This window comes from Schistocerca gregaria, chromosome 1 (assembly GCF_023897955.1).
Source record: "Schistocerca gregaria isolate iqSchGreg1 chromosome 1, iqSchGreg1.2, whole genome shotgun sequence".
Taxonomy (NCBI): Eukaryota; Metazoa; Arthropoda; class Insecta; order Orthoptera; family Acrididae; genus Schistocerca; species Schistocerca gregaria.
This window is the reverse complement of record NC_064920.1, coordinates 464328735-464355492: the sequence shown is the minus strand read 5'-3', so window position 1 is coordinate 464355492 and position 26758 is coordinate 464328735. Positions and strand designations below refer to the sequence as shown.

The following is a 26758-nucleotide window of genomic DNA, read 5'->3' as shown; positions in this document are numbered from 1 at the left end:
CAAAGACAATAATGATGCATTGTAAATTTCATTTGCATGTATTCTGTTGTAAGACTAGGACTATGTTGAAAGACAGTCCTGGTCTTACAATGGAATACATTGTGTGTGTGTGTGTGTGTGTGTGTGTGTGTGTGTGTGTGTCAGTTACATTTCTTGCTATATGAGCCCCACTCAGAATTATTATTACTGTATACATTTTTTATAGCCCCTTCATCCTATGGTCATCTTCAGTATCACATTACAATTTTATAGCTTTTACAACCTTTTGCTCAAGGTCGATACCTTTTATTTTACATGTTTATTGTAAGCAGTTGATATTTCTAAGTTTCATATTCACTTAGTTTTGTTTTATGTAATACATTAGCCAACCCAATTTAAGTTCCCTCTTTCTTTAACAGGACAACATGGGTATGTAAGTTTCTCCTGATGTGCATAAATCTCCCTTCACACATCCTACTTGTTGTGAATATCTGTCTTTGCAGATGATGAAGAGAAGAAAACTTCATGGCATGTAAAATCCAATAACGCAATATAGCTACACTTAGCTACACCTCTTGCAAGTCTACTAGAAAGTGTCTACTGGTCTACAAGAATGCTTATATGAAAAAGAAACAGCATTCATTTTACTCTGTTGCTACTGTCCTTCATTTACCCATAAGAGAATGGCTGAGTACATTCTTCATGAACATTTACTTGTTTCCATGTTAACTCATCTATTTAGTGTTTCTTACCTACTGGTGAATTCTGACAGTACAATAATGTCATTCATATCAGCTGTTTGAAAATACGTACAATGATTGTCCTTTAGTGTTTGTGACTTACATCTTTTTCACTCCACGAAACCAATCTTGTGTATTATGGTGTGTATAAGTACGTTTACTATGAAGATTGTGTCAGTGAATAGCTGTAAGACAACGTTTGGGTAGCTCATGGTCATGCTCAACTGTACTATGAACATACTGTAGCCTTTTCATATGCACACAATCACACTACGACATTCACACCCATATTTTTATACTTACAATTATTTATATTATGGTTCAGCTCTTTTGCTTTGTTACCTAACGCCACACCATTGTGTTCCTTATCCATCCCGGTACATGTCCAGTAAGATGTAGCTGGAAAGAAAATTAATACTAAGTTAAACCAACTCCTTAGTTGCTTGATGGTTACTAATGCATCACTTTTTCAATGTACACATATTCATTTTCCATCTGTACACAGCTATATTCATCAATCTTCTCACCAGAAAATAAAAGTCATAGATGGGTGCAATCTCATTATCTTTCATAGCTTATTCAAAACTTTCCATCTATTCCTTCCTTCATTATACATAGATATTGTTCTATAGTGTTTAGTGTAACTTGTATGTAGTCACTTGTAAATGTATGTATACTGTACGTAGTAATATAGTGTGTAGATATTTTTTCATATATAGTTTTTATTTTTTTTCTACTGTAAATATTCCTGAAATTAATTCTTCTCTCCCTTTAGTTCTAGCTTTGTAGTGTAGGCTCTAAATTTCTACATTATTTAGCTGACATTGTAAATTTCTAAAATACTGTTTGGTTTTCGTTCATTTGCTAAGCTGCTTCAGTCTGCCAGCTATGCAGTGGATTGGACTACACTGTGCTGTGTGCATGCGCAGCAGCTGTTGACCTGTAAACTAGCCCCACTGCCTATGTGTAGCATCTCCCTCTCTTCACATCATCACTTGTTTTGTCTCTCAGGCATATTACTACAGTGTGTTTAGAGAGTGCACAGATTATTAAAATAAATCTCATACTTGGCGATGGAAGTATTTTCAGAGCTTTATATGGCTCTTGGACATTTAATCCAAATGTTAAATAACTAAAACTTATCTTCTGTTCAATTAACCCTAGTGGGCGCACCATTTTTCATAACACGAGCGGGTGTACAGCGCACTTTGTACACATGAAAAGAATAGGTTTGCTTATGTTACCAAGGTAAGTCAAGTATGGTCAAAATCATAGTTTAATCATAGTTTATTTAAACAAGGAAAAAATAAACTGACATAATATGAGCTAAACTACTGTTTTATTAAACAATAATGAAATAAATTTTCACTATAACTCTCTTTTGTCAGGGACAGGTGTTAAAGAGACAGCAGTGACGCATTCGAACCATTAAGCAATGCAGTTGCATCAGATCTTGGTCATCTGCTTATTCGATCACTAATTATCTCATAGACAACTGCCTCAATGTGGGATTATGTTGCTAGTTTGTAACTGGGATCATTTTTTGAACTTATCATAAATTTTTGCTTGTCTAGCTCACTTTGTATTTTATATTACCGCTGCTCACTTGGACGTATGACAACGCAATTTGTCACTATGTTACATGAAGCAATACTGAACGAATAGTTATAGGTTTGAAGTTGTGAAACAAAAATGGAGCTGCACAAAATCATTTTATTTGTGGTTGGTTCACTTTATATTGAGGCGCACCCGCTCGAGGGTTAAAAAACATGAAATAAGTACATGAAAAATTTTCCTTAATACTAAGCATAAAATTGTAATATACAGGTTCAAATAAACTGTGTCATCTTGCGTGTATATATACGCTACTACTTGGGTTTTTAACATATGCTAACTTTGCCTAGTGCATAAATTCCTACAAATCCTTATTTGGGGTTAGAGTATTTTGTCCTTTCCACTGTTTATGTGGGCTAACCTACAAGCTCCTTGATGTGGGATTTTAGATCTACATCTACATCTACATCTGTACTCTGCAAACCATTGTGAGGTGCATGGCAGAGGATACATCCCATTTCTAGTTATTGGGGTATCCATTCACGTATGGAGTGCAGGAAGAATGATTGTTTGAATGCCTCTGTCCATTATTCTAATCTTATCCTCATGATCCCTATGTAAGCGATATGTACGGTGTTGTACTGTATTCCTAATCATTTAAAGCCTGTTCTTGGAACTTTGTTAATAGACTTTCTTAGGATAGTTTACAACTGCCTTCAAGAATCTGCCAGTTTAGTTCCTTCAGTATCTCTGTTATACTCTCCCACAGATTAAATAAACCTGTGATCATTCATGCTGCCCTTCTCTGTATATGTTCAATATCCCCTGTTAGTCCTATATGGTATGGGTCTCACACACTTGAGCAATATTCTTGTTCTTGTTCTTTATTTGTCTATGGATCATTTCTTACAATGATATTGGACACGTCATGTTTACATAAAGCTTAAATATACACATTGAAAATACTGATATATATCAATTAATGTGTTATTGCATTTATAATCTGACTGACATATATAGCAAATATACATAACAGTCACTTTTAATGACTTTTTTGTGAAAATTCTTTAACATGTTATATAATTTTCACAAAAAAGTCATTAAAAGTAAATTATAAAAGGCACCAATGACAATAAAGTTCATTTTTCTGTAATTCCTTGGTCTTCACTCAGCACTGACAAGAAAAACAGAGAAAAATTAGTGATTTTTGGAAAACAAGAAACATTGCATCTACCTGGTTGGTTTGATCCAAAGCTTTCAATATGTTATGTGAGAAAAGTGTGAATTGGGTTTCACATGGTCAACGTTATTGAAATCTGTGCTTCTTGGCTTTGAGGGGATCATTCTGTTCAAGATACCTCATTACGTTTGAGCTCAGAATATGTTCTTAGACTCTACAACAAATTGATATCAAGGATATTGGACGGTAATTTTGTGGATCACTTCTACTATCCTTCTTGTAGATGGTTGTGATGTGTACCTTTTTCCATATAACAAATGACCCTGTATACAGAAGTTGCCGTTTGTGGTTTAACTTCTCATATTTTGTATATTTTGGGTGTGTTCTTATGAGTAACATGTTCTACATGGAACTGAACAGTGCATCCTAATCTCTTATCATACAATTTCTTTCTTTGTTCTGCATTTTCCTCAAGATTGGCCAACGTCTGGTATATTTTATCCTCAAGTGGCATTTCTTTTATAGGAATTTTAGGCAGTGAATTTTCCCAGTCATCTATGTGTCTTCTTCCAATCAGTAATTTAGCTGGTCTAAAGCCACTAGAGATATGTGGAAAGTTGTTGATGATCTGTTAGAATGGCATAACTTACTCAATACATGTTGCATTTTTTTTAGGAGGTATAGGTGCAAATAAATCTATTGAATTCCTAAAATATTCTATCAGGCTTGCATCTGGATGGAATTGGGATAATAGTATGTGTTTAATTCTGTTAGTGTTAATGAAAATTTTCCATTGGTTACCTAAAAAACAGTATGCATTACCAGTTAATAATATTTCTAGCATTCCTACCCTTGAGAGACAGTCTTCTGTGACTCTTCTAATGATGTTACTTGCAGTCAGTGACCCCAGTTTGACATATTTTAAAAGAAACATTGTACAGAGCAACAATGTATTTTACACCTCCTTTTCCTTGTGGATAGGGCCCATCAGCATCCAAAGATGCTATTTGTAAAGGTCTTGTTTGCAGTATCGGGTGCAGCTCAGTTAGTTAGGACTTGTTTGAATGTTTTGTCTTTTGGCATGTAATATACTTTTGTATTGCATGAAGGACCTTCCATCTCAAATTAGTATAGTTACAGTAGGTATTTTTTTCTTTTTTTTTTTGCAAGTGCACTTTGAAATGCCATAATGACCCCAAACATTGTGAGTACACACCATAAGATTGTCCACATAGTCTTCTGGCAAACAAATGCACCACTGGCTTTGATCTGGGTGGTTGTGGTGAACCAAGACCCCTTTGTAAATCATAAAACAATCATGAAATTATCATCGCCATTTTGTAATAGTTTCGATCTTAACCTTTCACTATCTCAGTTCTGCTTGTTGCACGTCTTAATGTAATATGGCTGTTATGTCTTATCTCGCATTAACAAAATCCTGATTTCTGAATTATGTTCCATAAATTCAAGAAATTAGTCAAGACCCATAGGTAGCCTTGACAAGGCATCTGCAATTACATTTTGGTTGCCTTTAACATACAGAGCGAGCACTAAGTCTTGCACTGAGTATAAAAATTTATAACAGAAGAATTGTTTGACATAATCAGTTACATTTGATGCTCTTACTACGTTTTTTTAAGACCACTTACGTTAGTAAACCTCAACGTGTGCTCCCTTGGTAGCTCGGAGAGTGTTCAGGCGGTATTCCAGTTCCCACCAGGTGTTTCGTAACATGTGTTCTGTCACAGTACCCACAGCAGCTTGTATCCTAGCCTTCAGTTCATTGACATCAGCAACTGGTGTGATGAAGACTCTGTCCTTGATATAGCCCCAGAAAAATAAGTCAAGGGGGCATAATGTCTGGAGAGTTGGGTGGCCAGGGTGTTGGACCGTTCCTTCCAATCCACCAATCTGAACATTACTCCCCTCTCCAGACATTATGCCCCTTGACCTTTTTTCTGGGGCTATATCAAGGATAGAGTCTTCGTCAACCAGTTGCTGACATCGAAGAACTGAAGGCTAGGATACAAGCTGCTGTGGGTACTGTGACAGAACACATGTTATGAAACACCTGGCGGGAACTGGAATACTGCCTCAACATTCTCCAACCTACCAAGAGAGCACACGTTATGATTTACTAACATAAGTGGTCTTAAAGAAAACAAGTAACACTAGCCTATGTAATGGCATCAAATGTAAATTATTATGTCAAACAGTTATTCTGTAATAAATTGTTATAATCAGGGCAAGACTTTGTGCTCACCCTGTATATGATCTCAAAGTCAGACAAATACAAGCACTATCTGGCTCTTCTCAATGTAAAGTTTGCAAGTTAAAAGAAAGGACAAGGATGACCACAAAAAATTTAGTGTCTCTACCCTAAAGGTAGTATTCAAACTTTTTAAACCCCCATATGAGGGCCTGAAGTTCTGTTACAGAATATCACCGTTCGGACTCAGATAATGTTTGACTAGCAAAACTAATCTCCTGGGGGGAGGGGGGGGGGAGGAGGGGGTTAGTTCCCCAGCCTCATGAGTGATCTGGAACACACAAGCACTTAGCCCTTACAATGACGTATTGGTACGTAAATAAAAATCTTGACCCATATCAGGGTGGTGTAAAATATTAGCATTCAGTAGGGCATCCTTTATGCTGTCAAAATCAGCCTGACACTGGTTAGTCTGTGTTCGTGGGTGGTTCATTCTTAGAAGATTTAACAAGGCATCACTATTCAGAAGTTGTTCGAGTACGAATTTTCTAAGAAATTATATTAGGCCTAAATATGCCTTTAGCTGCTGCTTATTCTGAGGTGCAGAAAATGTCTGATTGCATCAAGTTTCTGTGGGTCTGGGTGTATAGCATTTGGAAATATTATATGGCCAAGGAATTTAACCTTCTCTTTTGCCAAAAATGTATTTCATTAGATTGGCTGTGTCTCTTAACTCTGGAAACCTGTGTAAACGTTTTGCCCAGTTGGGGGTGGCTATTAGTAGATTGTCAACATAAACAGTGACCCTGCTAAGTAATTCAGGTTCCAAGACTCGATCCAGGGTAGAAATAAATATGACCACCCTTACGTTGAGGCTGAATGGTAAGATGCAGAATTCATAACTTCTGCCCCCACACATAGAGGCTGTGTATTTTTGGATATCCTCATGTAATGTGTTCTGCCAGTATGAGGCTCTCAAATTTGTTATTGTGAGGTATTTGACATTACGGATTTTTAATAATTGTTCCTGTAGTTTGTCAGGGTGCATCCTAACTGGTATGACAACTTTATTTATCCCTCAGGTGTCAAACACGAGGCAGACACTACCATCTGGCTTAGAAACAGCCAGGATAGGTCTACAGTATGGGAAGAAAGAAGGCTGTACAATTTCGTAATCTACTATTCTATTAATTTCCTTTCTCATTGCCCCCTTCTTCACCCATGGAATGCTTATCTGACTATCAGTTCCTGAAGCTCCTCTTTTTGGTCTCCAGTTAAACACACAGATTCACTTACCTCATTTTGTATGACATTAGGATCTATGTCCTCTTCTGGTAGCTCTTCAACCCCCTGTATACGTAAAAACATGACAGCTGGATAAAATAATTGTATGTTGATGTTTGAGGTGTGCTCTTGGTTATTTTCATTTGTGTCTGTTTTAAACAAATCTCCTGAGAATTGTTGGTCGTTTATTGTAAAATGGCATTTCTCTTTTCCTGTATCAATTTGTGCCTGATGTTTTCTAAAAGTGTCCATACCAGTAAGGCAATTTACTATCAATTTCTCATCCACCAGAAAAATGCACTGTAAAGAAAAATTATCAATTTTAACAGGGATTAATGCTTGCAGTTTGTCCCCCTTAGACTTGCTTCCTAATGTTGTCTGTATTTTGCAGTTCTGAACTGGAAGTGTTGGGATGCAGCCTCACTTTTACAATTCATCAAATGATCCCTGAGATATCATGTTAGTCGTGGTGCTAGTATCTTCTACCATAGGTACAGTTAAGTCAAATATTTGGGCATTAACAATTGCTTGCACTCACCATCTCCTTCATGGTAAATGGTATTTTCTGGTGCAATTCATCTCTGATATATCTGCTCTGAACACATATAATGAAACAGTTTTTAATTAGCTTCATGCCTCCATCCTCTCCACTGGTCAACGAATGGAGGTCCATCGATACCTGTTTAAGTTTTCCTGCCTAACTGGAGTATTGACCTCCTTATTTGAGGTGATGTCAACTAAGTGTACATTGTGGGCTTGGCTCCTTCAGTTGGTGTCTTGTACAGCTCCTGATCTGAAATATTGATGGCCTAGCCCACTACTAAAATGTAATTGTGGTTATGTTGGCTATAACCAGTTTTTGGTGGATTGTTTAATTGGCTGATTGCATTTTGTCCTTGCCAACTGCTGCACTGGTTATTGCCACCAGTCAGCACTGCATTGTCCACCTGTTAGCTGTACCCTCTCTGATCAGTACAGCCTGACCAGTTAAAATTTTCTGCTTGATTAGTCTTGTGCCCATGTTTATATTTTTGGCCATTCCCATTGCCAAAATGGTTCCCACTACCATTGCTTTGAGATGTGTATTGTTGCAACTGTGTTGTTTATAGTTACCATTACGACCTTGCTGTTTGCTGAATCCTGGGGGCTCAATCTGTGTGCTGACATTTTGTTTGCACTGGCGCTTCCTCATAAATAAGATCAATAGAATTGAGTAGTGATAAAAAATACTCTTTCATATTCCGGAACGGAAATTAATTTTTCACAGATGTGTGAAGGCAGTTGACTTTTCAAAATCCTTAACACTTCAATATGGGAGGCTAGATTCATCCGGTACTGAATTTTATTCAAATACTTCTCAAAATATTTTCTTAGCCCCTGATTTTGCTACTGAATGGTGTTGGATTAAAAACTCCATGGCACAATGTCTCCTGTACTATGGCAGACCAAAATTTGTCCAAAACTGTTCTCTCGAACTATTCATAAGTGTAACATCTTTCTGCCATGCCCATGGCTCATAGCAAGACATTGCCTTCCATGTATCCTATAACAAAATGGATCTTTTATGTGTCCTACCAGTTTCTAGGCAACACATTATGAAAGGCTCTTATGAGTACCATCAGATTCATTCTTTTACCTTCTGATGCAAAAATAGGGAACTGTCTATACTTTAATAAACCTTCATCTGCTAATCAGGTGGAAAGACATGCAGGAATGTCTGTTGCTGATGTGGCTTTGTTGTGGTACATGGGATTATATTCTGAGCATGGATGTGCAACAGGTACGGTAGTCAGCAGTACCTGCTGCACCTTGTAACTTCTGTCTACTTCACATGATGGGCTTGGAACAAATTACAGATAGGTACTATGATTATTTATTCAGTCTAATGGCACTTGCCTGCTTGGCATCGGATTTTTTTATATTACTTTTGCAGCATTGATTAGTCTACTCCACAACTTTTCCTCTGCTGCTTTAATGCCCAAATCTGTCCTAGCTAATAGTTCATTCTCTTTTGCTTTCATCACTTCCTCAACTACTTCCACATAAGTCCTATGTTCCTGAACTGCTTTTGCACCAGGGTAGTAACTTTGTCTAACATACATGCTCCAGCCCTATCCTTTAATTCTGTTACATTAATGTCAGTTTTTCATCTTTTTGCACAAACTGACTGTTTAAATTTAAATTATCTAGTTTCAATGATAATTCATGTACCTCTTCTGGCAAACCGTTACGCACTGATTGCAACTTGTTTACAGCGCCTGTTGGATGTCCAAATTCTTACATATTTGTGATTGTGCGTGTTGCATTTTTGTTTGTAAATGACTTACACCTTTTAACTTGCCTGCCAACTGTCTTTGTGACTCATCTACAGACGACATTCTTTGATTCAAGTTATTTATATTGTGAGATAAGTCAGTAAACAACATTGCTTTTAATTCCTTTCTGCTGTTTACAAGTTTACTCGTTAATTCATTGGGCAGGTCAGTACATAAATTCTGACTGAAGTCGTTGAACCACTGTGTTAAATTAACTTTAAGACCATAAAACACCCATTTTATAAAAATTTTTAAGTGTGTTAAAATGTTACGTATGTTTTTCAGCAAGTTTGCTACATGTTTGCTTTTGTTTCCTTGTAAAATCATTTTTTAAATCATTGATTTGTTGATCTCAAGTACTGAACTTCACATCAAAGTATCTCTTGCATTAATTGCATCATAGTTTGGGGTACCTTGTGTGCCCACCATGTTTCATTCAGTTATATTCCCATTAGGTGTCTGTGTCACAGGGAAAGTATAATTTAATGAATCCATACTATTGCACCTTTCATTCCCAGCATGGGAGAAAATGCTTCCCATGAAAACTGGAAAGTCGTTGCATCTATCATAATCATGGTGGCAGCACAGATTACAACATTACTGTCTTCTGTCTCCATAGCATTTAAAGGGTATAGTTGATGGTCACAGCGACCATTTTCAACTTCCCTGTCATTTGTTGTTATGTCCATGTCAGTGACATCTTGTCACTTTATATTTGCTAATGGAATACCAACAAAGGACATATCTGATGCACTCATTTTTGCTACTTTCAATAAAATAAACAAACAACTGAAAATTATGGAATAAAACATCTTTTTCATAATTATGATGATACTACTTCACAGCCTGATCTGTATTGCATCACTGGCATATACTACAACTCATTATTAGCATGCACACACTCCTTAACATCAAAATAATGTGTTAACATAAATAACTACCTTCTTGAAAAGACTGCATCAAACTGGGATTAAGTTGGAAAAGGTGCTATGACTACTCTTGGAAGAGGCGCTACTAAGCGCAGTCACAGAAGCAATATGTCATACATTTTATTACCTTCACATTGCTCTTTTTGGTCTTTTTGGGATTAATTCTTCAGTTAATCCTCTCTGGTTTATTCATACCATTTATCTACACCACTGGCCATTAAAATTGCTACACCAAGAAGAAATGCAGATGATAAAGGGGTATTCATTGGACAAATATATTATACTAGAACTGACATGTGATTACATTTTCATGCAATTTGGGCACATAGATCTTGAGAAATCGCTACACAGAACAACCACCTCTGGCCGTAGTAACGACCTTGATATGCCTGGGCATTGAGTCAAACAGAGCTTGGATGGCGTGTACAGGTACAGCTGCCCTTGCAGCTTCAACATGATACCACAGTTCATTAAGAGTAGTGACTGGTGTATTGTGACGAGGCAGTTGCTCGGCCACCATTTACCAGACGTTTTCAGTTCGCGAGAGATTTGGAGAATGAGCTGGCCACGGCAGCAGTCGAACATTTTCTGTATCCAGAAAGGCCTATATGTAGGGTTTCACAGGGATTGAATGAAGGGTAGAGCCACGGGTCATAAGACATCTTTAATGTAACGTCCACTGTTCAAAGTGCCGTCAATGCGAACAAGAGGTGACCGATCCCGTCTAACCAATGGCACCCCATACCATCACTCTGGGTGATATGCCAGTATGGCGATGACAAATACACGCTTCCAATGTGCGTTCACCACAATATCACCAAACACAGATGTGACCATCATGATGCTGTAAACAGAACCTGGATTCATTCGAAAAAATGATGTTTTGCATTCGTGCAGCCAGGTTTGTTGTTGAGTACCCCATCACAGGCACTCCTGTCTGTGATACAGCGTCAAGGGTAACCGCAGCCATGGTCTCCAAGCTGATAGTCCATGCTGCTGCAAACGTCTTTGAACTGTTCGTGCAGATTGTTGTTGTCTTGCAAACGTCCCCATCTGTTGACTCAGGGATCGATACATGGCTACAAGATCCGTTACAGCCATGTGGATAAGATACCTGTCATCTCCACTGCTAGTGATACGAGGCCATTGGGATCTAGCACGGTGTTCCATATTACCCTCCTGAACCCACTGATTCCATATTCTGCTAACAGTAATTGGATCTCGACCAACGCAAGCAGCAATGTCGCTATACGATAAACCACAATTGTGATAGGCTGCAATCCGAACTTTATCAAAGTCGGAAACGTGACGGTACACATTTCTCCTCCTTATACGAGGCATCACAACAACATTTCACCAGGCAACGCTGGTTAACTGCTGTTTGTGTATGCAAAATTGGTTGGAAACTTTCCTCATGTCAGCACATTGTAGGTGTCGCCACCGGCGCTAACCTTGTGTGAATGCTCTGAAAAGCTAATCATTTGCATATCACAGCATCTTCTTCCTGTCGGTTAAATTTCATGTCTGTAGCACGTCATCTTTGTGGTGTAGCAATTTTAATGGCCAGTAGTGTATCTCTCCTCTGTTATGATGTCAACAATATTCCAAACGTGGAACAAAAAAAGCCAATAATAACTAACATAATGATAGATTACAAAATATACAATTATATAACATTTAAACAATAACCTGATCCGTTCTGTCTGTGACACCAAGAAAGGAGCAGTTGCCATTGTATAAAAATACAATTAATTTGACAACAGAGGAATGTATGATGATAGTATCATACTCAGCAGCGCCAGTTGATTGGTTAAGGAGCTCATTCTGTTTGAATTGTGTCATTATGTTTGAGCATAGAATATGTTCTAAGATCTTACAGCAAATAGGAGTCAGAGATATTAGATGACAGTTTTGTGGCTCGGTTTTTGCTATGCTTCTTGTAGATGGAAGTGACCGGTGCTTTCTTATAACTACTGAGCATGGTTTTTGTATCAGGGGTCCACAGTAGATTACCATTAAAAGAAGAGGTAAGTCAACTTCTAATTATATATATAGTATGATAGGGATTGCATCAGACCCTGGAACTTAGTTTAGTTTTAATAATTTCATGTATTTCTCAACATCATAGATGCTATATTTGTTTCACTCATTTTTTCAGTGATATCAGAATGAAACTGAGGCAATTCTCCTGGGTTTTCCTTCATAAAGGAACATTTGAAAATGGAGTAAATCACTTCTATTTTTGTCTTTGATGCCCTCGATTTCACTTTCTGTCTCATCTGTAAGTGACTGGACACTACCTTTAATAGCACTATTATGTAAGTCCAGAATTTCCTTGGGTTTTGTGAGGAATCTTTTGATAATATTCTGCCACACTAGTCATCAAGTGCTTCATGCATTGCCCTTTCAGCAGCCAAACATGTTTCATGCGACATCTGTCTAGAGTCCTATGATTTGTTTTACACAATTATGAGTGCTCTCTCTTTTTTTAGGAGTTTTTTTTACTGTGACTGTATGCTATGGAGGGTCCCTCCCATGATGAACTGTTGTAGTTTGTACATATTGTCCAGTGTATGGTTAATTATTTTTTTTTTAAGTGGAGCCGTAGTTCATCTGGATGCTCCTGTCCTAAGCTAAAAGTTTCGAGTTCTTCACCAAGATGTGGCACAACAGCTTCTTTACTGAAAATACAAATCTTACTACATGTTTTAGTTGCCCTTTGTACCTTAGTAATCATTACTGCCACAATCACCTCATCGTCAGTGGTACCTGTTACGATGTGAACAGCCTCAAAGAGGTCAGGTCTACTTGTTGCCATTAGATCTAATTTATTTCCATCATGAGTGAAGTTGTGAACCATCAGCTCTAGACTTTTTCAGAGAAGGCTTTTACTAATGTGTTCATAGGATGTCTTGTCACACTGTCCACTGACAGAACTGTAACTATCTTAATTGCTTGTTGGATGATTAAAGTCTCCTCCAGTGATTACAGTATGATTGTGGAACTTACATAATAGTGAACTGAGATTTACTCTTAAGTTACATCAGGAAGTGAATCTGGTGCTTGATAGAGGGGTCCAATTATGATTTTATGCAAGCTGCTGATATTGAGTCTTGCCAATGTAATATCGTAGCCATCCTGCTGCCTCTGTACTGCTTTGGAACTGTAGGTAGTTCAGAAGAATGTCACAGCTTTCTGAGAGGTTATTGTCACCATTATCTTATTCATCTGGGTGTTTAACATTTGGGGCAGCCAATCTGCCTAAGTGTTGAATGCTGGTAAAAAGGAGCTGTGGCTAGATATGTTTACCTTTTGGTAATTGAACAGAATTTGTTATATATGAATTGTGATCCTATACCTGACACTATGATGTGTGATCCCTCTGTAGAAAATATAGTTGGTAGTGTTCATATCATAATCATAACTATCATGACAGCCGTAGACAATTTATGGAAGATTCCAAAGAGAATCACAATGAGCGGGCCTGTGAAAGTGATGTGTGTGGATAACAGAATTGATCAGTGGAAAATGGCTGTATTGGAGCTTATTGGTTTTCTGCACTTGATCTTTAGACCCAGACTACATGATAATATCAGGATCAGTGCTTGGCAACTATACAGGTTGCCTCATCAATGCCTCCATTTCAGTCATCCCTGAGTGTGACACATATAATAATTGGGGAATGTAAGATCAGAGTTTGGGTTAGGATCAACACTTAAATTGTTCTGAGACCAGTGGAAGCACTCCCTGGCTAAATTGTAGTTTGTGGAGCAATGGTGCCAAATCCATGATTTTGTTATGATTAATGGTAAACCTATAGGGCCAAAACTGTGGTTTTATCATTGTGATAAAACAACTGTGACATATTATTTTGTTTAGATATCAACGCTGATACATTAATTTTGCCAGTTCCTGTGCTGTTAATGGAAATTTGCACAATGGGTCATGAAAGTTTCCAGCTGATTGACAACAAAGTGTCATTTCAGAATTCTGTGGTGATTGAGCAGTAGGTCAGTAGTGAATCCCCTAATGATGACTGCTTAAGAACGTGACCTACCACCCAGTCACTGTGCCATTTTATTGGATAGGTCCCCTGGGGCCAACATGTGACATTAATGGCTTGGGTATGTAATAAGGTGAAGTTTGGTCCCATGTAAAAAGAAAAATACAAAACTGTGTTATGCCAGTGCCTCTTTCCAATGTACCCATAGTTCACCTATGTCATTGATAATATGTTTGAAGTGTATGCGATGGGTTGCTCAAAACCATCAAGGGTCTTAAGTGTTGGTGTCTATGTCAAGTAGTAAGATACTTGTCTCAAGAAATAAATATCTCTCTGGTATAAATGTGGTCAGGCAGGAAGCATACTTTTGTTTGAAGTTCAGTGTGAACTTGTTGTAATAGTTGATTTTGTACAAGAATGAGTGGAGCTCTTTCAGATTTTGAGCCTACTTTTTGCAATTTTTCAAATATTTGTGTAAATTTGTCAGGTTCCATTCCAGGTAGTCCCTGTGGTAATTGTTATATCAAGACAATTAGCAGGTTGTGAGACCCCTTGCATCAACAGCTCCAAATACTTTTAGAATATTGCTGATGCAATGAAAACTTTTGTATTCACTGAATGGCATATTTAATGTAATGATACACTGTGATTCTACACTTACAGGTAAGCGCAGATACTCAACAGCTAGCTCTATTAATATATAGTTCACCCCCCCCCCCCCCTCCTCATAAGCTTCACTTCAGGCAACTAACACAATTTCATATTGTGACATTAGACTTTTTAATCACTGCAATGGGTGAGATCTGCTGGTGTAATGTAACTGGTGTTGGCACAGTTGAATCCTGTTCATGACTGTGTTCAGCTCTAACTGCTTTCTGCATTGAAAATGCCTTGTGCCTGGTATGGAAAAAATGAGGAATAGCATTAGATGTTGAAGAAATGTGAACCTGAAAGTTTTGTGGCACTCCCACATCATTTTTAAATAAATCAGAGTATTCCTTAAACAAGGATTCCAAGCTACTAAACAGAATAGTGTTAGAAATAAAATTTATAGAATTTTGTATCTGAAAACCAAAAATACTGTGTAGACATCTAATGTCAGCTGCTACTGGTTGATTTGATTTGATTTGATTTGATTTGATTGATTGATTGATTTGATTTCTTTATTAATCCATGTAACAATTTACATTGTGTGGATTTCGTCAGCAAAATCATATACAATACAATATACCTACAAATTATGCACATAAAATTCAAAATTTGTGTAAATATTAAAGTATGTTACATTAGTTTTATATCCTTATGTAATTTTCTTATAGTACTGTAAAATTTTGGATTTCATATTTTAATTATTTCCTCATGTATTACAATGCAGGCTACTTTAATTTCACTACATGTTTTAATTCAGATAGTCCGTTACTGCATAATAACTTTTATTTAATAAAAAATTTTTTAGTTCTGTTTTGAACTGTCCAATTGTGTCAATATCTTTTATATTTTGGGGTAATTTATTATACAATTTAACAGCATTGTACAACAAGCTCTGCTGCGTTTTAACTTTATTTTTTCTCTCTAGATGCAGATTGTATTGGTTTCTGGTTCAATAGCTGTGTACTAAAGAATTTTTAACATAGCAGTCAATATTTTTCTTTACATACATAATACTTTGAAAGATGTATTCACAGGGGACAGTTAGGATTTCCGGCTTTTGGAAATGTTCAAGGCAGTGAGCCCTACTGCCATTCTTGGTTATTATACGAATTGCTCTTTTCTGTAATTTGAAAACTATTTGAATATTTTTACTGTTGACTCCCCAAAATATTATTCCATAGGTAATAACAGAGTGGATATAAGAAAAATATACAGATCTGACACATGTAGTATCACACACTGCAGTCAGAATTCTAAGAGCATAGCATGCTGTAGCGATTCTGTTACTAAGTATTTTAATATGTTCCTCCCACTTTAACTGATTATCAACATGCATACCAAGAAATTTTGTGTAGTCTACACATTCTGTAGTTTCATCGTTTAACTTAAAGTTGTTATAGTGTGGTTTTTTGCAGACGTAGAAGTTTACAGCATTTGTTTTTTTAAAATTTAGTGTTAAGTTTATTATTGGATGCCCACTCACGTGCACTGTTTAGTGTTTGTTCGGCTTTTTCTTTCAGTGCATCTGGTGATTTGTCATTGATTAGTACATTTGAGTCATCTGCAAACAATATTGTTTGTCCATGCTTGATGCTCTGTGGGAAGTCATTTATATAAATGAGGAACAGTATTGGGCCAAGGACACTACCCTGTGGGATACCTATATTTACATAATTTGGGTCTGAAGTATACTTTACAACATAGTTTGAGCGACTTGAAATATGTGAGATTTCAGTTATCTGTCTTCTATTTTTTAGATATGACTGAAACCACTTTTTCACAAGTCCCCTTATTCCCAGTTCATCTAACTTGTTGTGGTCTACTGTATCAAACGCTTTAGTTAGATCAAGAAATATACCTGTTGTGTAGTTCCCTCTATCTAACGCTTCTAGAATGTGTTTTGTGAGGTGTGCTGTTGCTGATTCTGTGCTTTTCCCTGATCGAAATCCAAACTGGTCAACAGACAGTAAGTTGTATTTATTTAAATAATTCATTAGCCTATCTTTCATAATAGTTTCTAATATTTTTGCAAAGCATGAGAGTAGAGAAATTGGCCTATAATTTTCAATTTTTCCTGCATCACCTTTTTTGAAGAGATGTAGTAATTTAGCATATTTTAAATAGTCTGGAAAGTAGCCCTGCTTGAAAGATTGATTGGCTCGCACTTACACACTTAATGTACAGTTGGCTTAAACGTTATATAGTCATTTAAAGCATTACACTGGTGACTGGGTGTTAACACACTTTGTCTTCCTGCCACCAAAAGCAGAGAGGTGATACACCAATATATTTCTGTTGTGATAGTGCCACGACATTTAACAGTGCCGCCACGACAGTACGCACAAACGGCGATAGAGGCGCTCCGCAAATCAGATGAGCGCGGGAGCGCCACCTAGCTACGAACGGCACCGGCCGCATGTCACGGCACAGCAGTCGAATACGAGAGACTGAGTTGTAATCATGTGATCAGCTATTGTTTCTAAGAGAGAGTGTGAAAATCCACGCAATTATTGTGATTAAAGGTTATAACACTTTTTGGCGACGAGGATGGGATATTTTCACCGCGTTGTGGATTTGCGTGTTCGTGACGGGGCAAACATGGAACAGCTTATGCAAGCGCTCATTGAACAACAAACACAGCTGACGGCAGCGATTCAGGCGTTGTCGACGTCGCTTACTCATCGTCTGTCTTCCTCTTCTCCGCCTCCATTCCCTCCTTACGACGAGGCCGCTGAAGACTGGGAGAATTATGAGAAGCGTTTGCGGCAACACTTCTTGGCTTTCGGCGTTGTCGACGCTCCTATGTGTAAGTCATTATTTCTATCTTGGATTTCCCCTCGGGTCTATCAGCTGCTATCTCAGTTAGCCCCTCTGCGGGAACCAGCCTCCCTGTCCTTCCAAGAAATGTGTGACTTATTGTCTGCCTATTATCGAACAAACACCCACGTCGTTGCCGCCCGCGTGGCGTTCTACCGGTGTCGTAAACAGCCCCATCAATCTTACCGGGCTTGGGCGGCGGAACTACATGGCCTGAGTAGGAAATGTCAGTTTGTCACGGACACTCATCACGAATCTTATGCGGATTCAATGGTTAGGGATGCTATTCTACGGCTTGCTCCTGATAAAGAAGTTCGGCAACGTGCCCTACAACTGCCAAACCCGTCGTTGTCGGAAGTTCTAAGCATCGCTCAATCCTTTGAAGTGTCTCACGCTGCTGGCGCGCAAATAGACGCGTGGTGTGATGTAGGCGCTGTACAGTCAACTCTCGACAAGGACAATTTGCCTGTTGCACAGGAGAACGAAGATGTGGCGGCGGTTCACTCGCGTAAACAACGTCGCGTTGGGCCGCAACGCTTGCAGCGAAACCAGCAACCACAGAAGCCGGTTCGTTCCGCGCTTCCTTCTTGCCCCCGTTGTTTCGTACAGCACGACAGGGCAGCGTGTCCAAAACGTTGGGCCACGTGTAATTCATGTAGGAAAAAAGGCCACATTGCTTCTGTGTGTCAGTCCCATAAAGTTCCTGTCGACGAGGACGAGGCGTCGGACATGGATGTTCACTGTGTGCTTTCTCAAACAAATAAGTTGTTTGTTACTGTTCGTGTTCTGAATAAAGACATCCGCATGCAAGTGGACACTGGCTCTGCAGTAACTCTCATTAATTCTCGCACGTATTTGGCGTTGGGCTCCCCTCCTTTGTCTCCAGTTACGCGCAATCTGAGGACTTATAATCAGCAGAAAATTCCTATCATGGGCCAGTTTGATGCTTCCACTGCCTACAAGTCTGTTGTTCGGCCCCTCACGTTTTATGTGGTGGATCATGCGGGCACTGAAAACCTGTTCGGTTATGATGCTTTCCAGTTGTTTGGGTTCTCCATTGATGATGATGTGCACCTCATATCTGAGGACATTCCGTATCAACAGCTTGATGGATTGTGTTGTGAATTTTCGTCCGTGTTCTCTGCTGGTCTGGGTTGTGCCAAGGATTTTGCAGCCCACATTACTCTTAAACCTACGGCTCGCCCTAAGTTTTTCCGGGCACGCCCTATTCCAGTGGCGTTGCGTGCACCTGTCAAGGCTGAGCTAGACAGGTTAACAGCTTCAGGGATTCTCCTTCCGGTTACCTCCAGCGAATGGGCATCGCCGATCGTGGTGGTTTCTAAACCAAACGGGAGTCTGCGATTGTGTGGTGACTTTAAAGCCACTGTCAACGCTCAGAGCGTCATTGACACTTATCCTCTTCCTCGTCCTGAGGAGTTGTTTACCAAGCTCGCTGGGGGCCAGTTCTTTTCCAAACTTGACTTATCGGAGGTGTACCATCAGTTGCCGTTGGACGCTCCTTCCAAGGAATTTCTCGTTATCAACACTCCTTGTGGGTTGTATCAGTACCAGCGATTACCATTTGGCGTCGCTAGCGCACCGGCCATTTTTCAGCGGTTTTTGGAACAGCTCACGGCTTCTGTTCCCGGCTGCATAAACTATCTGGATGACATTGTTGTCACGGGAGCCTCCACTGCGGAGCACCTTCGTAATTTACGTTCACTGTTTCGAGTTTTGCATTCGGCTGGGTTGAGGTGCAATCTGGACAAGTCACAGTTCTTCCAACACTCCATTGAGTATCTTGGTTTCCAGTTGTCCCGTGAGGGCATACGCCCTCTCCGTGAGCACGTTGCGGCCATTAACGCTCTACCCCAGCCGTCTACGGTCAAAGAACTTCAGGCGTTTCTAGGCAAGATTGCTTATTATCACAAATTCATTCCATCCGCAGCAGCGGTAGCTTATCCTCTGCATCAGCTGTTACGCAAAAACGTCCCCTTCTGTTGGTCCGACGGGTGTGAGCAGGCTTTTGTCCGCCTGAAGGCTCATTTGCAGTCGGCGCCTTGTCTTGCCACATTCCGTCCGGGTCAGCACTTGGTTCTGGCGACTGACGCGTCACAGTATGGCCTAGGGGCTGTTCTCGCCCATCGGTATGAGGATGGGTCGGAACGACCCATTGCCTATGCTTCCAAGACCCTCAACGAGGCGCAACGGCGTTACTCTCAAATCGAAAAGGAGGCGCTCGCTATCATTTATGCTCTAAAAAAGTTCAGCGTTTTTTGTATGGTTCTAAGTTTCACCTCATCACCGACCACAAACCGCTGGTCTCTCTGTTCAGCCCCTCGGCGTCACTTCCGGATAAGGCAGCTCACCGCCTGCAACGTTGGGCCTTATACCTGTCTCGTTTTCATTATGAGATTCACTATCGCCCCACGGCCCAGCACGCAAACGCGGATGCATTGTCGCGATTGCCAATGGGCCCCGACCCTGTTTTCGATCGCGATGAACTCCTCTGTTTCCACATTGATGAGGAAGAACGTCGTGCAGTCGAGGGCTTTCCACTTACAGGTTCGCAGGTCGCGTCAGCTACTGCGCGGGACCCGGTCCTGCGTCGGGTGATCGGTTTTGTTCAACGAGGTTGGCCAGACACGACCGGGGGCCGGGCATCGGATCCCCTTCGCAACTACCATGCCTTGCGCCTTCGTCTGTCTGTTCGTGATGGTGTTGTTCTTCTGGCCACGGATGGCGCATCTCCACGGGTCGTGGTGCCAGCCTCTCTTCGCAAAGATGTTCTCAAACTGTTGCACGGAGGCCATTGGGGTATTTCTCGGACTAAGTCCCTGGCCCGCAGGCACGTTTATTGGCCCGGCATTGATTCGGACATCGCCCATATGGTTGCTGCATGTGGCCAGTGTGCTCAACAACTGGCGGCACCTCATACAATGCCCTCTCCGTGGCCTGATCCAGCTCAGCCATGGGAACGGGTGCACGCCGACTTTGCTGGCCCCTTCCTCGGTACTTATTGGCTACTGTTGATTGACGCCTTCTCGAAGTTTCCATTTGTTGTTAGATGTCCGTCGCCCACCACTGCGGCGACGACGCTGGCTTTGTCCAAAATCTTTGCGCTAGAAGGTCTTCCATCCACGATCGTCACGGACAATGGCCCTCAGTTCTCTTCGCAGGCCTTCCGTGATTTTTGTACTGGACAAGGGATTCATCATGTTACCGCACCTCCCTTCCATCCGCAATCGAATGGGGAGGTCGAGCACCTTGTCCGCACTTTCAAATGCCAGATGAAAAAATTCCTTAGTGATTTTTCCACAGATGACGCCCTGCTGCAATTTCTGAGTTCTTATCGCTTCACGCCTCTGGGTGATCGCAGCCCTGCTGAACTCTTGCATAGCCGCCAACCGCGCACTCTACTGCACCTGCTTCACCCTGTCAGGCCTTGTACTGTGTCCCCTAGTGCGGGAAAATACTCGGTGGGCGCCGACGTGTGGGCACGAGGGTATGGATCTCGCCCTAAATGGATTCCAGAGGTGGTCAAAGCTCTTCGTGGCCGCCGGCTTTGTGAAATCCGTACGGGCGACGGCACGGTTGTTCGCCATTACGACCAGATGCGCCCACGAGTGGTGGCCACGCCTGTGCCACCGCCCCATCCTTCGCCTCCACCAGCTCGAGACGCCAGTCCTGTCGCTGCTGCCGATCTACCGTCCGTGTTGATGCAGCCGCCGTCGCTGCCGCTTCCCAGTACTCCGGAACCGGCCCCAGTCGCGACGCCGCCTTCTCTGGGACCCATCTCGCTGGAGCACACTCCCAGGTCAATGACACCTATGGATGCTGCTCCGGAGTTTTCACCCATCATCTCATCCAGGAGGCACGTTCCTCGCACGAGCTTCCGTCCTGGACATTTTCGACCATACTCCCGTGGCTCTGCGCGGGATCTCCTCGGGGCCTCACAAGAGGCCATGGATGTCTCTGCGCTGTCCATGTCTCCAAGGAAGTGAGTGTTTATTTTTTTCAAGGGGGGAAAAGTGTTGTGATAGTGCCACGACATTTAACAGTGCCGCCACGACAGTACGCACAAACGGCGATAGAGGCGCTCCGCAAATCAGATGAGCGCGGGAGCGCCACCTAGCTACGAACGGCACCGGCCGCATGTCACGGCACAGCAGTCGAATACGAGAGACTGAGTTGTAATCATGTGATCAGCTATTGTTTCTAAGAGAGAGTGTGAAAATCCACGCAATTATTGTGATTAAAGGTTATAACAATTTCAGCGTTGATTAAGGATAGAGAGTACCCACATTGAATTGAATCTCAATGTGGTTGATGAACAGTGGGATCATCAATTTAATAGAAATTCTGTTATTGGCCTCTGTAGCTGTGTAGTTATTTGCCATACCAAGGTGAAGTCTTTGGTTGGCTGTTAGAGTGGCAACATCACCATGCCCACTCAATATATGATTCCCATTTTTCACCTAACTTTGTGACTTACAACTACTACAATACTGCTAACTTAATTTTTATCTGTATTAAGTGTTGTGGAGGTGCAGTTTTTAATATGCATACTTGAAGAGATACAGTGCTATACTGTTCTTTCAGACACTGTTCAGGAAGAATTACTGACCAAATTCTTAATCATCTTAAGTTTGGGAAGGTCATTGTTGATGTTGATCTTTTGCTGTGCCTAAGTCAACTTTGAATTTACATTGTGCAGCTGATGAAATTTCAAAAGACTGAGCTATCATAAGAACCTCACCGTGATTTGGACTAGTTTTTCTTGTAGTGATATGGCAAATGCGCTGGTCAAGAGCAATATCTTGAATTAAAGCAAGATCTTGAATTAAAGACTCAGTGTAGGAGCCTTAACTGTGAGAACAGAAAGTTATGTTGTCAACCAAAACCCTGTAAGTCAGTGGCCCAGGCTCTGTAAAATTGATTCACTTCTTTCTGATACTGGTTAAATCTCAGACTAGCAGCTACTACCACTGTATACATCTCAAAATGTGAGAACAGCAACTTGCAAAAGTCGTTGAATGACAAACTACTGGTCTCTAGGAGCAGCCATAATTTGCTAACCAGCTCATAAATCTGACTACTAGGAGACAACAGAAATGCTTACTGATTTTACAAGTGGAAATATTACAAAACAGCAAAATCTGACTGCAGATAGGTATTCCACATTTTCCTCATCTGATCTAAATGTAGGTATTGTCAATGTTCACATATCAACATGCAGTGCTGTTATCAACTGGACTTCATGCTACTTGTTTGTGTACTTCAGTAGCTCATTTGCTGTTTCTATAGGTTCTCCAGCTGGTACTGTTGATGACAGTGTTGCTGTTATTGCAGCATCAAGTACTGCTGCTGCACCTCTAAAACATTAGATCAGCTGTGCACAGATTGAGTGTCTCTTGGCATATTAGTGCCATTCCTGATGCTGTAAAAGGTGGAGTGCATATGAGACCCGTGGTGAGTGTGGAAATTTTGTGGTCTGTACTAAGTCCACAATCAGAATGGCTAAAGAGCTGCTAGTTGTGTGAGCATTTCTGTACTACAATATCAACCCAAGAAGCAATACAAACAGTCCAAATAGAATTCTTCATACAAGTCCAGTTCTAAGCAAGGTTGAGATCAATTTGTGAACATAGAATGAATAGGGCTTGATAGTGAGTGGTTGTGGTAGTAGATTATGCATTGTGGATTTTGTAAGTCATTAATACCAGATTTGCAATTTCAGATCAAGCTTATACATTTGTCACTAATGTTTCTGTATTCACCCTTGGTCCAGACTTGCGCATACCAATGATAGACTGTTACTGTAGAACTGGCTGTAGCCTGAAAGCATAAATAAGTCAAAGGGATGTAGCCTGTGTTGATGGAAGATGACACTATGAAAATGTCGGAGAACTTTGCCATTCTGGATGTGTTAACAAATTATAAGGGAATAGAATGAAATTCAGTGCAATCTCTTACCTTTCCTAAATGTATAGTAGATTGACTAGTATCTTTAACAATGCATTTTTGCAATCATCTCAGTGTCATGTATGGCCTCTGTATTTATCAAGAAATTTAGTTTTACTGAATTGTTCTCTTGCTTCTTGTGTAATGGAATCCTTGTGAACAAGAAGGTATTTTCAGCTATGAAATAATATGTTTGTGATTTTGTTCACATGTATGAAGAATTTATAGCTACACAACAAAATCAATAGTTTCCTCATGATGAAACAAATTATTGGATTCCTCGTCAGGTGAAGGAAGAAATAGTTAAAGAAACACTTTACAGAATTCAGAATCTATTTTCATTAAAAATAAATGATATTGTACTAATCTTGTTATTAAACATGTACTTAATGTTTTCCTATCTAAAATACATGTTACTGTTTCATGAATTTCAAACAGGTAGAACCCCAGGTTCAACTGTATTCTCATGTGGAGGAACCGTTATTAACAAGAGATACATCTTAACAGCTGCTCACTGTGTTTCTATTGAAAACCAGAGATTGTAAGTTCTATTATGAAATTACAATTCTTGTCATCATTTTTAAAAATGTGTTCCTGTATTAAATGTCTAAAATATTCAGTGGGCATGCTTTGTTGTATATTCATTATCCTGTTACAGGAAAACTGTTCGTTTAGGTGAGCTCAATTTGTCTACAAACCCTGACTGTGAAGAGTACTGTGCTGATCCTGTGGTTGAGAGAGAAGTTGAAAGCACTGTTATCCATCCAAAGTATAATAATCCATTCCGCAAAAATGATATAGCCTTGGTCAGAGTCAGTTCAGATATCCCATATACAGGTACATAAAACAAAAGTCATTTTTTTATACTTTACAGTATTATATGAATGGTGTACTCACCCTTCCTAAAAAGTTTATTCTTGAAGTAACAAACAAAAATGTATAAAGGCAATTAAGTCCTGCTGTGGTATGCTGCATGAAAGTTAGTTTAGGAAAAAAGGTAATGTGGATAACAGATGGATCAAGACTATTAACAGCCAGTATGGAGCACAAAAATTAGATATTGGTCTTAAACTGGTGTTCTGATTAGGCCTATGAACATTTACCCAGGTGCAGTTCATAACTCAATGCTGTGAGGTATAGCCACCTCAAACAATATGATAAAATATATCTTTCAGTTACATATAGAGAATTTAAATTATTGGGAAGCATTTTGAATATTTTCCACTTGGATTTAAGTTACAGTCAATGTTTTTAGAACTGTTGATATTGAGTGATGTTTTTCAAATAAGCAGTATACTTCAGGATGTACCTTGCAATGCCAGTTAGTGCCATGTAACAAAGATTTGGGATGCCACTTCTATGAAATGAAGTTGTTTATGAGCTTCTAGAAGGCTTAGAGAGCAGAGCCTAAGGGAGTTGTACCAACCTCCATTTTCACATTCCACTGCTTGCAACTAAGAGGAATCAACAGAATGACTGAATCTTCACTGTCAAACTCCTGTCTCTGATTTGATGTGTCATTAATTCATATTAAAGTTTGCTTTTGTTAGACGTGCTCTTTTATTTCTGGCATTGCCAGTTCTGTCCACTGTAGTAAAGGCGTGCTAAGTTTGCAAAGGTCTTAGTAGAATGCATTAAAATATGGCAACATAATAGTCATCACCTAGTGAGAGTTTTATAAATGATAGTATGAAAAAAGGGCCAAAATGTATGTGGTTATCATGTATCGCAGGTTGGTAATAACACCCTTTAGATATTGTAAATGCATTTATTAGACATTGAAGCAGACGAGAACAAACATGGCAGTACCAAGGTTGCGTGCTGAGAGAGCATAGAGTAATGGTAGTCCAAAGATGCCAGAGGCACCACAGAGCCCCCACCACCCAGCAGTCAGAGCATGGCAGAGGGAAGCTTCCTCACTTGTAGTCGTAATTGTCTTGCCAGCACGGCAGTTGAAGATAGCAGCCAATGCAAGAAGTAGGCACGTTGGAAACCACTCTGTAAGAGTCCCATGTAGTCAGGTTGGCAATGTCAGAAAGCAGAGCGGCAGCGATGGCAGGCAGATCGGACAGCGCCGGAATGCAGGTTTTAAGCAGTTAATGGACACTGTCTATGGTCGTCCATTTAGATGAATTACGAACATATTCACGCTGTGATGTAACATGTGGTGGAGGCCTGAATGAGGTGGTTGCAAGGCTGCTCACATGGAGTGGTTGTGCAGCATGATAAATTCACATGATGCGAGGACCTTGTGGATGAACACTGGTGGCGTGGAATGAGGGCGTGGTGGCGGTGGGGGTGCAGGTAAGTGACGTGGTGCACATGAACCCATTCAACATAGGCCGGAAGATCCATAGCATCAGCTGACAGTGTGTTCTCCACAAACTCTGCTGGGAGGAGGAGGGGCCATTTGCCTGCGGGTGGTAGGCCATGGTGCGGAATTTAGTGACACCACAGAGTTAACACAGTCAATTGAAGTGTGAGGATTTGAACTGTCATCCCTGATCAGTCATGAGGGAAGGGGGGCAGCCAAACTTAGCAACCCACACGGATACGAAAGAGCGAATGATGGTCTCAGCTGTGATGTTGATGAGAGGGACCACCTCGACTCAGCAGGTTACATGGTCGATGATTGATAATATGTATCTATACCCCTCGGAAGGGGGGAGAGCAGACCAACCATGTTGATGTGCACTTGTCGAAGATGACCTCTTGGAATGTCGAACTTGCCTAATGAAGGTTGAGCATGCCTGCGGACCTTGATACACTGGCATGGGATGCATGAATGGGTCCAAGTGCCGCAGTTGTGCTTCACACCAGGCCAGATGAAGAGTTCAGTAACCAGCCTCATTCAAGGGTGGTTCAAGTTGTGCAAAGCATTAAAGACCTCACGCCAAAGAGCAGAGGGTACTAAGAGACAAGGAGTGCCTATAGAGATGTCTCAAAGGACTGGGGTTGTCGACTCATGCAGGACATGAAGCTGGACAGCGAGCGATGACTCATTGTCTGAAACTAATTTCTGCGTATCGTTGTCTTCAGTCTGAAGTCGGGCGAGCTCATCCAAGTTCAACGGTGCAGTTAGAACACAGATGCATGATAGGTAGTCTGCCACAACATCCTCCGCACTTCAGAT

At 40.4% G+C, this 26758-nt stretch overlaps 1 protein-coding gene across 5 annotated transcripts in view; it reads left to right on the top strand.

The window, feature by feature from the left end:
• LOC126352666 (CLIP domain-containing serine protease B9-like) overlaps positions 1–26758 on the top strand; it is a 153264-nt gene that overhangs the window by 86035 nt on the left and 40471 nt on the right. For 4 of the 5 annotated variants that reach the window (XM_050002703.1, XM_050002704.1, XM_050002705.1 and 1 more), the window contains 2 exons: positions 24064–24166; positions 24284–24462. In XM_050002703.1, coding sequence (XP_049858660.1) covers positions 24064–24166; positions 24284–24462 — 282 coding nt within the window. The remainder of the gene's footprint in view (positions 1–24063; positions 24167–24283; positions 24463–26758) is intronic. The other variant, XM_050002708.1, reaches the window with a different exon arrangement.